The 14,321-nt window shown below is 37.8% G+C and overlaps 2 protein-coding genes across 3 annotated transcripts in view; one reads left to right on the forward strand and one right to left on the reverse strand.

The window, feature by feature from the left end:
* The window catches only part of tymp (thymidine phosphorylase), a 19,714-nt gene extending 15,581 nt beyond the window's left edge, over positions 1–4,133 (reverse strand). Inside the window, exons 1-2 of one of the 2 annotated variants that reach the window (XM_088922818.1) lie at positions 4,116–4,133; positions 886–1,030 (exon numbers count right to left, since the gene is read on the reverse strand). In XM_088922818.1, the coding sequence (XP_088778944.1) occupies positions 886–1,009 (124 nt within the window). In that variant the 5' untranslated portion in view covers positions 1,010–1,030; positions 4,116–4,133. Of the gene's footprint in view, positions 1–885; positions 1,031–1,364; positions 1,383–4,115 lie in introns of those variants that run through there. The other variant, XM_088922817.1, reaches the window with a different exon arrangement.
* Positions 2,965–12,753, forward strand: cimap1b (ciliary microtubule associated protein 1B). Its single transcript, XM_088922820.1, has 7 exons — positions 2,965–3,028; positions 4,656–4,783; positions 5,403–5,606; positions 6,488–6,589; positions 8,411–8,532; positions 9,552–9,692; positions 10,512–12,753. Exons 2-7 carry the CDS (start codon positions 4,675–4,677, stop codon positions 10,602–10,604), a joined length of 771 nt encoding a protein of 256 aa, XP_088778946.1. The 5' UTR covers positions 2,965–3,028; positions 4,656–4,674; the 3' UTR covers positions 10,605–12,753.
* Positions 12,754–14,321: the final 1,568 nt, after the last annotated feature.

A 14,321-nucleotide genomic window follows, 5' to 3' on the forward strand; every position in this document is an offset into this window, starting at 1 on the left:
TCTGTAGTTAAGCATAACTCACATTTACTTCACAGTGAAAGTTAGTTACATCCAAGAACTACTTGTCTGGTTCATGAACGCTTCTTACATTCTTTTGGTGGGGTTGGTATTGCATCATTGGCTTTGACAGCTGTTTTGGAGACAGACGGCTGACTTGGTCAGCACTTTTTCGATGCTGTTTCTATCTCCACCCTTGCTCCCATTCAGTTTGAAACATGGGTCCAAAACATTCCTCCTAGAGTGACTATGTGGTTACCAGTAACCTGTTGCTGCAGGTTGCACTCATGTGTGCCAAGGTGTAACACAGACTGCCTGATCTCCCATTGCATTTATCAGTGGATACTTTGTATGACTATATTTCACTAGAACTTAAACGAGATGTTTAATTTTCAATTCATAAGGCATTAACTGAATGGAGGCGTGTAGAAATCATTTAAAATATAATAAAAAATAGAGATTCAGGTTATATCAGTGCTTTGTAAAAGACCACAGATATTTTGTCAAAAGGCTATCAGAATTGCTATACCGAGAATACTCTGTATTCTTTATTATTTTCTACAGGAACAGAATTTAGATATCATAGTGAGAGCAGCACCTGACCACAAAACGTAGAACTGCCCGCAAAAGATTGAGCCGTCGAGACTCCAGATTTACCACAACAAAACTTCACTAGGCTTGTGGGATGTTAACCTTATGAACATTTAATAAATCTGTGTATCACCGTATAGTTTAGTGGAATAGTAAGAGCTAGCATAAAATCACATTAAAGCAGGAAATGTTAACATTTACCACATCAGATTTGAGCAGCACACCGTACAACACAAAAATAACTTAAAGTCTGCACTCTCAGAACGTTAATTAATGCTAGTAAAAGACGACAAGTACCTATCTGGCTTTCCTGTATAGTGCGGTCAGTGACAGAACGCACAAACATGCGTATCTCCTCGTTGCTCAGTTTTTCCCCGTCCCTCTTCTTCTTGATAATCTCGGGAAAATTCACTTCAGGCATCGTGACGATATGAACAAAATACTTAAAGAAGAATACAAAAAAACAACAAAACAATATTATTTAACGACAGTCCACATAGAGTGGGTAACTTTGTCCGTGGTAAGGTAATCCTGTATATTTTTTTAATGAATTTATTTCCTGCGCAATTTATTGTTCCCAGTAAAAAACGTTGAGAGATTTTTTTTTCAGAGGGCGATAGAGGACTCTGTTCCCGAAAGCGAACATGTTGCAATGCCTTCCCCAACCTCGGAATTGGCACACTGTCCTTGGCAAAGTTGTAGCGTTCGGAGATTGCAACACTTTTTTACAGTTGGTTACTTTTCCACCCCTCAGATCCTGCGTGCGTATTACGTACCCTGTATAAATAACAAAAAAAAATCGTAAATTTCGTCCACATTACCAAACCACTATAGTGAAAATCAATAACGGTGATGGAAGCTCGTGATGGGAGTTTTCAGGTCTTGATAAGTGAATAGTATGAAATAATTCAGTTTGCCCCCTGTACTGTACATGAGTTGTTTTGACAGCTGTAGCTGTTGTGGAAGATTACTGCGGAGTCCTGTAATTCACAACTAGCATCTAATTCGTATGCTGAACGAATATCAAAGGTCAGTCATACACCCAGCTAGCTTCGTCCTCAGAAAAAACTAATTTACCCCTAGCTAATATTTCATCACTTTACTTTTCAATTTTTTATAGGTGAATTTATTTCATTTTGACCCAAACTGGTGTATTACCATTTATGAATAATTTACATAATAAGATGTATAATGATATTCTTTACCTAGAACATATTTAGTGTTATTTAGTTTTTGCTCTTTTTTTAAATAGCAGTCATGTACCAGCCTCTGAAGACCGTAAAAAGGGGCGTACATCTGAAACCCAGTTGAAACATCTGAAATCAGTTGTTTTAGATGAGTATAATAGTACTGGTGAGCCAATCCAAGTATTAACAGTACTGTACTGTATATTAACAGTATATAGCAGGGCTGTACGTAAGCAGAATCGGACATGTTGCCCAGTATACATGTACTGTATAGCATGTTACTCAAAAATAATTCTTAGTTGCTTATCGTTCCAATATGCTCTGCGAGAAGACACCAATATTTGCAAGTACTTTTAGTAATTACTTTTCAGACGTCATGAATAATAGCAAACCTTCAGGCAATTAATATTTTCTGCCAATGAGAACTAAGGTACTGGTGAAAACAGAGAACTGGTGTGGTCGGCGATCCAGTACATATCCAATGTTAATGCCTTCAAGGTGCAAAACTGTTTTTTTTCCTCACTAAAAAGTTTATCTTTAACCAAGAAACATAAGCTCGTAATTTATGAGTGTGTAGGGAAATCTTCCAAGTCTTACTCTATATTAACCAGTGGAGATGGTAATACAAGGTGTGTTATAATCGGTGCTTTAACAGCTGTCACCTTCTTCTTTAATGATTTTACGCACTCATCAGAAGAGTGCTCAGCTACACAAATGACTGCGTATTATTATTATGATTATTAATAGTAGTAGTAGTAAGTATACAGTATCTCTGAAGCACAATGCCCCCTGCCGCCTTCTTTAGGGATCAATAAGTTTATATCACATTTTGTATTTTTAAAATTGTAAAAGGAGAGAAGATACATTAGACTTCCAAATTTAATAAGAAAACCTAAAAAACGACTACGTTAATTTCGGAAAGTAGGTCTACTTTATACTTTTTAGATTTGCACTTTTATTTACAATACTGGGTAGCTGGCACCACGCACGATAACTGGGGATAATCTTTATTATTTGTATGGTAGGGGCGATGATTAGGATGGTGACTAGAACAAAAATGATAATAACTCCCATTAATAACTTCACATATGACAAAAAGTTTTATGTTACTATGACAACGTTGTCATAGTGAACCTGAGTATCATTGCCTAGAGACGGGATATATAAACAATCAGTTACTTGTGTTAGAACAGTCCACGTGCTGCTGAGCTGACGGCCTGCAGAGCTGTGCTGCAGAGATCCACACAGGACAGGTTTGCGACTTCAAATATTTTAAACAGATTAGAATGCGCAATATTTCATCATGAGCTGTTTTTTTAATGTTATGCAATTACGGATCCCAAGAGTGCTTTCTATCCAGGTGGAAAAAGAAATATTATTCAAGGGAGATAATAATTAAAGAAGCACCAAGTACTGCTATATAAGCGCATAGATTTACAAGTGTTAACAAACTATACATATATCTAAAATATACAAATTATACATGGGCATTGGGTTGCACATTAAATAGCAGATGCAGTATAAATTAAATAAAAAGGCAGGCTTAAAAGTTGCTGGTCTCAGGAAACGTCTTATTATAAAACCATAGACCTACTTTTGCACTTTCTATTGTGACTGAAAGACTACAGGTAATGAAAAATATTTAAAAAATACCTTTAAATTATGAAAAACGTTTTTTTCCTTTTTTCTAAAAGAAAGTTTGCTTATATAATCTACATATGCAGTATACAGGACTAATACAGTATGTTTGCTCCCATACTGCTCAAAGTATGGATGTGAAAGAAATTCTTGTGTAACAATTAGGCTGGAAAGTGTTGTAATTTCGAAAACACTTGTGGCTTAAATTAATTCCCAAGATTACTGTCAGCCATTGCCAAGGAAACCACAAACAAAGAACAGATACAAAACATTTTCCAGGGCTGAATTCTAAATTCTTTGAAAAACAGGAGGGAAAGAGATTAAAAAAATAAATAAATAAAAACTATCTTGAAAATTTGACAGTGAAGAAATGTTCACACACTGTATTGTAGTGCATCTTAATGATGCAATAGCTAAGATATTATAGAAAATATTTAGCTATACGAGAAATCAAACACAAAAATGCATATAAAGCAATGTTTCCAGTAGACATGATTTCAGTAATATAACTAAAAACAAACATCGCCACATCTTCTGTGTAATCTTCAAAATAATTATTGTAATTACAAAAATATCATAAATAAAGTTATCTATAGTGGCTTTTTTCACATGAATGTTGGTATAACTGCTATAACAAAGTAAAGTTTTATTTGGTTCCATTATATATTTATGAATGTTTCAAAATTATAAAAACCTACTTACCTTCCATAAATGTAGTTCTAAGTTTGCCAGGGGCTTGTTTGAGTATTACACCATTTGTATTGGTACACAGCAGGGGTGTTGCTAAGAAACCTTTGCTGCTCAATGTGTGTGAGTTTTGAAGTGAGAGCAGTGTGGAAGTGCTAGATGAGCTTTTCATCTGTTGAAACAGATATCCTGCTTCCAAATGTAAACTCTGCCTCAGTCCATTGCCCCCATAGAGAACCGGCTTGGTCATTCAATAAAGAAAACTAACCTTTTATGCTTGTCTGAAACAGCTGTTTTTGCACTGATACAACATGGTTTTTCCTTCTAACATCTGGGAAATTTCCTCCTAACATGTTGGGAAAATTCACCAGTTTCAATTTTCTGCTGTGTTAGAGGTGTATTAGTATGTATCAGTATTTTTTAACATTTACTTCCCAGCATATCCATATACTTTCCTTCTGTAATATGGTGTATTTCATTGTAACTGAAAGGAATGCATTTTCAACTGTAAATGTATAAAGAAAGCAACACAACACACCTTTGTGTTTTGTTTAGATACTCTGTATAGAAAGAAATGTCAACAGATGTGTGGGTAGGACCCTGGAGACCTCACAGGCCAAGAGGACCCATTGCAGCATTATATAGCAGTCCTGGTCCAAAATATGCCCTTCCAGGCACTACAGGTAAGAAAAAGCTGACAGACTCCAATTTAGTCATTTATTCATTTAAGAAACAAAGGAACCTCTGTCCTCAGTCCAAGCTTTTATTGAGATTTTGTCTACCAAAACAAGACACGCCTATTTCTCCTTGGGATGTCACCATGGTTTCATCCATGAAAAAAAAATCAGTGCAATTAACTTCACAAAAACAAAGAGAGGTGGATTTAAGAGTTAGCACTCTATGTGGGTAAGAGCAGCAGTCCACTCAATGTCTGGAACAAAATCTCTATAAGGAACACAAGGACAGAAAACAGTGAGAAATTCATCCCTCTGTGAAGGAGCACTCCTTCGATCGCTGAAAATGAACCCCACTGAGGTCTTGACCAGCGAAAGAGTCCTAAAAGCCAGCTTCCCAGGACTCTCACATATAAATTCTCTGCAATGCTACAATCCCAGAAATGCTAAATGCCACCCACTCAGTTTTTAAGCATAAATGCCATTCATTTTTCAGCAGTGCTTACCACCAGAAGATGCCAGTAGTCTTTGTGAACTTACTGGAGTTGTCTAAATAAGTTTGTCTTTATATACTGTACATGTGTGTTTACTGTAATGAGGCTCCTGTTTTTCACGTTTTTTTTTCCAGGAACTGTGTATCACGATCCCAGAAAGTACAAGGCACCTGCCTTCAGCTTCGGTTCTCGTCATTGTCAGTTTTCCAATGACTGCTCTCCTGGGCCTGGATACCTAGTCCCACCTAACATAACTAGGATAGGAAGGGATGGCACGCCAGCATATTCAGTCTATGGGCGTCCCAGAGATCTAGTACTCTTCCAGACCCCAGGGCCAGGTATTTTCCCTTATTCCACAATATTAACCCAGGGATGGTGGCCTGTTCAAACCACCGGAATGTATGTTATTCTTGGTAAAATTAGTTTAAGTTTAATACTTTACTTATATATGACAATATAATTGCATTGGTAACTGTAAATTCGTTCCATTATTTCTTAAAACAGAGTCAGTGAAAACAAATGATTAGAATGATTGTTCTTTTTTACCGACTTTTTTTTACTTGATGTCCAACCATATTCCAACCAATTCAAAGATATTACTCAGCTGCACCTCAAAGGCTGTATGCAACTCCAAGTCAGGCCACGTTCTGTTGCTAACAGAAACAAAACTTTTAAAATGGTACACAGATATTCCCATTCACTCTGCTATAATGACCTGATTGTTGAATTGCTAGGTAAGTCGACATACGGTAAACATAAGGTGCTACATCTAATGAGATGTGTCTCTAAAACAATGACTTAGCTTAGGAGAATTGTCACGGATGTCGGAAAGGACGAACCGTGGAATGACAGGAGAGCAAAAGACCCTATGCGTAGCGGCGAGACGGGGGTTAGCCCGGGCTCAGCTGTTCAGGGAATGCCGTATAGAAACCTATGCCCTCAGGTAGCGGACGTGGGGCGACCTGGTGCTAGGCAGGTTTCAGGACATCTGAACGTCAATGCTGAGCGAAGGCAGAATGAAAGACCCGGAAATATATAGCCCCAGAGAGAGAGAAATACCGGAAAGACAGCAGAGAACCGGATATGAGATACAGGACAGAGAAGGAGCGCCCTCTGGCTGCAGAGGGCATGACAAGAATGTTGTTGGAATCCTAATACCCATCAATTGTATGATCATGTTTGTAAAAAAAGAGTTAACATTTCTGATTTCTGTTTTCAGGCCGCTACTCTCCAGAAAGGTCAGGAAAATCTGCATATTATTCTGCTCCTGCCTACTCTCTGTCAGCCCGAACCAAGGGATTCCGCAATGACCAAACACCAGGTTGCTATTGTACATATACAGAGTCTGGACTAAACACTTCAGAAATACTGCATAGCACAGAATTTTCACTCGTATTAAATATACTGCCAGATTGATTCGCCTGCCTGAGTGTGACGTTATGAGAAGATGTAACATGCTTGTAGAAACTTGTAGTATTTTCTAGTGTTTTCCATCCTCATGAGCTAAGGAGGGAAGAAATGACAAGATTTATAAAACCCGTTATTGACAAGGCATGCATGCTTGAGATTTTGAATGTGGAAAAGTTAATGTGCACATCCTTACACGGGTTCACAATCCATCCATTTTTTATCTATCCATTCTCTAACCACTTCATCCAATTCAGGATGCTATGGGAGCTGGAGCCTATCCTGGCAAGCAACAGGCACAAGGCAGGACAAACCCTGGGTGGCATGCTAGTCCATCGTAGGGCAGACAAACATATACAAATGCACACACACTCACACCAGCCTTAAAGAAATATGGGAAAGCTACTCCTATGAACATTGTGACATGAAGTTGCTAGAAATTCAAAGTTAATTCCACTATCAGACCCGTGTAGCACCACCAACAGACAATAAATGATTAATCTACACTTAGTGAACCATATGCAACAACTCAACAACATGGTTATCGCACTTAAAGGGTCACTTCATGGATACATTATGACTCCTAGCACAACTAGGCCATCACAGAGTACTGATAAACCTGATTATTATCATACAGGACTGTACCTCTATATTTGGAATATTTAGAGCCACATTCATCAGGTTGCACAACTACAGCTTTTGTGTCAGTATGACATCAACCACTTGAATATTAGGGAAGGAAGGCATTCTCTGATACACCCATTTCTGATCTGTGTCTCGTTTTGTAATTGGGATTGCATGACACCAGACAAAACACATAACAAATGATTAATTGTGAAATAGAATGAAACAATATTAGAGGCTGAAGAGTAAAGTCAGCTTGATGTTTATGGCATTCTATCTAAACAGTGTTATTTTGACCATCTGTGCTCTGTTCATTGTTACATTGGAACACCATCAACGAAAGTCTTTATAATTTCAACATGATAATGTAAAAACCCCACATATTAAGAAGTGCTCAATACTTTCTGTGTCAAAACGAGAATCCACATCATCTCGGGTCCCCTATTATAAATTATTGAGCATTTGTTTGGGAGCAGGGTAGACCTGCAGTTCATCATCAATTGCCACCAACTGTCATCATTGACCTGGTAATTAATTAAAATATTGAACAGGGTATACTGCTGTGATTTTTGTTCACTCAGTTTCTGTATCAGTCCATCCCATGCTATCTAGTTTATTAGTGTTTGATCTAACGAGAAACAAGAGTCTGGGTATTATGTTAATGCTCCATACGATACACACCATTTGTAAATTTAATTAAATTTAAATTGTATTTGCATTCTACAGTGTCAAATAGAATTGATCACGTGCTCAGTAATAAATAAATAAGTAAATGATATATACTGTATATTTATAAGATTATTATCATTCCCCATATGTTGTTTTTCTAGTTTTAGTCTTATCTGATTTTTTAGTGTCACTGTTTTTCCTATGTTTGGGGTATAGCATCCATGTTGATGAAAAATGGTGAAATAATAACACAGCCAAAACCTACAGAACAGACTCACCGTTATCCAGCTGAATGCCTGTATTGAATCAGGGGCTGGATTCAGCATATATGAAATTGTATTTAACTCTTAATCTCAAGAAAAAATGTAAGTATTTAGCACAGCGATATAAAAAATGTGTGCAATACAAAGATGTTCCTTATATTGTTTGTTCCGCTGTTCAGGACCTGCGGCCTATATGCTTCCACCTGTGTTGGGCCCTAAGACAGTGAACAAAACATCAGCTCCCAACTTCTCCCTGACTGGCAGAAGCAAGATCGGCAGCTTTCATGAGGATCTTCAAAAGGTTAAAATTAAGAATTTCATTTTAATGGCTTCTGAAATAAAAGAAATATTCAGAGATGTAGTTAAGGCTATAGTTCAGCTCATCAAGAAATGCAATTATACATGGTGTGGATGAGATTAGGAAACCTGGAGTGAGAGAACACTATCTTCCATTAAAATACATTGGATAGGTGACTAATGATATAAAACACGTTTTTGAAGAACATTGATGTATTGGGCAGGAAGGACAGCATGGTAATTCCATGATATGCAAAGATCTATACAAATAAAATATTACTTCAGTCCATATTTTTACCACCACATCTGTTTTCCTAAGTTCAATTTACTAGCCCCATCAATGACAGACAGAAAGCAATGACTTTTCTATAGTATGTATTTTTACGATTAGTATAAAAATCAGATGAAACATCACGTATGCATATATGCTTTTAGAAGTTTAAGAATTTATAAATTGATTAAATTCTGATCTTGAGCCCCATTAGTTATCTGTAGGATGATCTGGGCTGACAAGTGACATCTAGGGCTCAGAGACTAGTGCACAGACATGTACTTGTCCAGGTTTTAAAAGAGGAATAGGACAGAATCTCACAAGATAGTAACCTGCAACCTGGTGCAAAGCAAGCATTGTAGATGTACAGCTCATTCTGTACATAAAACCCTGTCTCTTTTGTAATCATTATATTCGTATTGCTTCCATTGGTGGCCACACATAACTTTGTCATTGGGTTTCACAGGATACCCTTGTTGGTCACCCCTGATGATGACCAATTTTTAATCAGCACAATGAATTTATCTTCATCGGTTCAATATAATGTGCACCTTCTTCCTTTGTGAATTGTTTGCAGGTGTGAGTTTTAAGTTTCTTTTGACATATATCATCTGATATGGAACCTATTTATGTTAGTAATTGTGTACAAGAGACAGGTGCTCTCTTATTTGGGAACATAATCAGAGTTTGAAATGTTTCTGGAGTTTGATAGCAATTATATATGACTAGATAATGAACACTTTCTCATTCAGACTCCTGGGCCAGGGACCTACAAAATCATAGAGCCCTGCACATACAAGTACAAACCTCCTCAATACAGCATGACGGGACGCAACAGTATGCCAGGGGACACCACCCAGAAACCAGGACCTGGCGCTCATTGTCCTGAACAGGTGAATGACGATAATACTGTTAATGCAAGCCTGCATAACTGTGTTACAGTGAAAAGCTGGTCCCAAGTTTTAATTTGGAAGTTAAAAATAATGCTGAAGTTCAATGTGAAGTAGCTTTCTTTTTTTACTTTTTTGTTTTTGCTTATTAACATTTGGAATTGTCAGTAGTGTCAGTTACCCTATCCCCATTTAGAATCAGCCGGTGGTAATCAGTTAGGCTTTCTGCTACAATCCTGCACGTACTGTAAAAAGACGGGCTGTACACACACTCCTGTGACAAGCCCAGCTGTCTGAGCCACAGTTTGAAATCGACAGTACCTGAAAGTTAGAACCGGTTGCTGTAGTGTTGTGTTTCTCACAGACATCATTGCAAATGTGCAGTGACTGTACATCCCATGGGGTCACTGTTGCCAGGAAAGGCAAGAGTAGCCCAGCCAATGAAAGCTCTCCTTATCCTTGCAGTGTTTTGCCAAGTGTATAACACTTCCTGGGAAGACAGTCAACTAATAACAGATACTATTTAATGAGATCCTAAATAGCAGGTAAACAAATAAACAGAAATAGTTCATGAACCAAAAAGTACTTTTGCGAAAGACTCCAAGCAAAACAACCCTTATACATCTAAGCAGTATCAGTAAGCGCATACAGTATGATCATGTGTACGCAAAATGAGAAATGTAAAGAATGAACACAGAATGGTCAAGATAGTGTGCTTTCATTGATGATGAAAATTAATTTCAATGGAATTTTGCTTTGTTTAGTCTGGATGTGTTAATGTAATGTACAACTTATACAATTTATTTGAATTTGCCTTCAAAGGTAACATTTACGAGAAACAAACCTCCCAGTTTCTCGTTTGGAGTCCGACACTCAGAGTACGTGGCTCCTCTCGTCGTGGATGTAGCTGATTAAAGTGCATTTTTTGCCAATCTCCCTGCTGGCTTCACACCAGGATCTTTTGGGATTCAAGACTCTGGAACTTTGGACACTGTAAAATTGCAAGGCAAACCAAATAATGTGCACGTCCTTCTGAAATATCTCATGTTTAATCTCCACAGCTGACTTTTTGTGGTGTGATTGAGTCACTTCTGGGAAAGGGGAAAAGCATACTTAGTTTGTGGTTCCAGGAAGTCAAAACACAGTGAAGGCCAAAATAGTAAAATGCCAAAATAGTATTGCTATAGTTTATTATATAACCTGCAAAAACATTATGTTTCATCCTCAATGCGCATTTTTAAGACATCTAGAGTTTCATTTTATCCTGGGTTTGAGTACACATGCATGATTGGAACTCCAGGGTTCCCTGTCAATAATATGTATTGTAAGGCTGCCCCAACTATATAAAACTCGGTAAACAAAGACACAGAAATTGCTTCATTGCAGAAGATGAAATACACACAATTTCTTATCACACTAAAACAATTAGATTTTCTTTCCATTTAATAACCTTAATAAGTCCATTTAATGACTTCTCTTCTGGTAATAACAATATAAGGCCATGGTTATTATTTTGAATGTAATGAATTCAAAACACTCTGTACCAAAATCTTGCTGACAAGACAGGCCTTTGACATGCAGTTACTGGAGCTCTTTTTTTCAGAACTAGTGTCTGTTGTATGTAAGCAGAAATTCAAATCTTCCCAATGACATCCTGGGGACCTGGGGTTCTCTCTGGAGTTTTAATGTTCTAACTGTGTTCAAGTGGGTTTACTCCTGGTGCTCCAGTTTCCCACAATCCCACAATCCAAAAACATACTAGTACAGCAGGTTAAGTAGCTTCAGGGAAAATTGATCCTGGTGTGAGTGTGTTTGTGTCTGTGTGTGCTGGGGGTTGGTCTGGTGTCCATCCAGGGTGTACCCTGCCTTGTGCCGTTGAGATTCTCCCTCGATTTTTCTTGTTCCAAAATGAGCATACCCAAAACCATCCTTAAGTGCAAAGTTTTCCATACCTACATTTTCTATACCTTAATTGGCACCTTTACATTTTTAGAATTACCTTCTAAAGGAGGAGGAGCAAGGCCAGCACAATGGAGGTAGTGGTGGTGTGGGTGTTAGTGCTGCTGTCACTAAGCTTCAGGGTCCTGTGTCCATACTGCGGTGCCTGCCCCAGTGTTTTGCATATATCCCCATGTTTGTGTGGATTTCCCATTGGCCTTTATCAATCATGGCCTCCTAATAATCCCTCTCTATGATTTGGCTTCATTACTCTGTTCTCCTCCCCAGTGATAGCTGATGTGTGGTGAGCGTTTTGGCGCTCTATGGCTGCCATCGCATCATCCAGGTGGATGCTGCACATTGATGGTGGTGGAGGAGAGTCCCCATTACCTGTAAAGCGCTTTGAGTGGAGTGTCCAGAAAAGCGCTATATAACTGTAAGCATTTATTTTCATTGGATGTACAGGAATCTGCCCTCCTTCTAAAACAATACATGCTGGTTTGGCTTATTGGTGTCTTTTAATTGACTTTGTGTGCTTATGCTTATATGCACGCCCTAAAATGGACGGATGTCCGTCCCACCCAGCGTACAGTTCCGCCTTGTGCCCTATGATTCAGAGATGAGCTCCAGACTCATGTGAGCCTTGCTGAGACTAAATGGAAAAAGCTTTCTCTTGCTGGTATTTTTAATTTCTCATGTTGATGAGAATTACTGTGCTGGTCATGTCAAGTGTACCGATAAACTTTTGACAAAACGTTTTATCAATATTACCCATATGCCATGGCTGTAAGTGAAAACAATACAACTGTTACAGTGTTGGTTTAAATTGAGTTTGGAGATATGGTTCAACTGTTACATTCTTCATATAAGCTAACCCACAATTTGAGCTAAAAATTTGAAGTATATCACATGTAGATGAGAACTGCAGCAAAAATGTACGACATCAGTAGCTCAATCCTATAGTCGATATATATGTTTTTTCCTTAATTTTTCTCTAACACTTGCGGATTAAATGAAATTTATCTATTGTATACATTGTCTTGAAATGTTTCTTTTTCAATTTCTCCCCACTTAACTTGTTATGATAATGCATCTCCATTCAGAAAAAATAAAAAAAATAAAAATATTCTTTCTAGATTGCTTTTTAATAAAAAAAATTAAAAACTTGAACTCATTGAAGGTCAATTGAAAAGAATATGACATATGAGCTGTATCAAAACACAATAATACCACTCTACGTCAATGCTGGGCAATAGGCGTTCTGTGGAAATGTTTAAATAGAACTATTGCAATAAACTTCTCTCTCTTAGGCAACATTATACGGTAAGTGTCATCACTCTACATGTTGCAACATAATATATTTAACATTGCTCAAATTTCATTGTTTCATCGATTTCATTGTCTCATATCATCTCATTGACGTCTGATGAGTTCACATCTTCTAAATAACAAATCAGAATGGTACATTTGTAAGTGATTATTGGCTTTTGTGTGGAGCTGTTTTGGCTTGTTTTTTTTAATTTGGTGGTAAAAAAGATTTAAACATTAAATATCATTTCAGGGCGGATTTTAATGTTTAGGGAAATTAATCTGTCCTGTTTGCTAAGTTTGTCATTCTTGCACTTTCCAGATGGAGAGTGACATATCTCATAGATTCCCTTAATGTGACAATATAATGTCCTACAGGACATATCTCTCTCTCAAAAGAACATTCTTTTGAGTCTTAAACCTGTATGTACCAGTTATCAAAAAGGACTATCAGGGTGTTTCAAGTAAAAATGTCAAGTTACTGTTCTGTAGGGCACAGAAAAATTGTATTACTGATGTCACAGTAGTGACCCCAATATGGAGGAACTGAAGACAACTAGCCTCCACCTAGCAAATTTGAAGGTGCTACTGTAGGACCCTTCTCCCTGCAACAGGTTTGTTGTTTCTCACAGAACCACTAGTGCACCTGCAAGACAGTGAGAACAATTAAAAATTCCTCAGGCAGCTACCATGAGATATCACTGTCAACTCAATTAAAATATACAAGAAAAAAATATCACACAAGAAACATTCTCACAAACCAAGGCTATGATGTAATAAAGTAGGAATACTTTGCTACACTACAGTACCTACGTACAACTGTCCCGGATCTGTACTTTAGTTATTTTATCTTCATGATACTTTTACTCAAGCACTTTGGTTTAGAAAAAATAGTATTTTTACTCCACTACATTTTCCAGAAGCATTTCCATTCCTCGTTCCTTAATTAGAATCTATTCTTGCTATTTCCATGGGCTAGGATTCTGATTGGGTAAATAAGATGTGCATTCACAAAGTGTCCGCTTGCTTTCGTGACGTACTGTTTTAAAGCCCAACCACAAACCATGTTGTTTTCTGAAAAGGCTCATGCAGCAGACAACACAATACTGAGAACGAAAGCAAGGAGTAGATGAAGAAATTGAGTTTGAGACTCCAAATTGGAAAGGATCAAGCTGTCCATTGGCAGATGCCCTTCAGGTGTCACGGATGTCGGAAAGGACGAACCGTGGAATGGCAGGAGAGAGTAAAAGACCCTATGCATAGCGGCGAGACGGGGGTTAGCCCGGGCTCAGCTGTTCAGGGAATGCCGTATAGAAACCTATGCCCTCAGGTAGCGGACGTGGGGCGACCTGGTGCTAGGCAGGTTTCAGGACATCTGAACGTCAA

This window comes from Atractosteus spatula, chromosome 8, assembly GCF_055471065.1.
Source record: "Atractosteus spatula isolate fAtrSpa1 chromosome 8, fAtrSpa1.hap1, whole genome shotgun sequence".
Lineage (NCBI taxonomy): Eukaryota > Metazoa > Chordata > Actinopteri > Semionotiformes > Lepisosteidae > Atractosteus > Atractosteus spatula.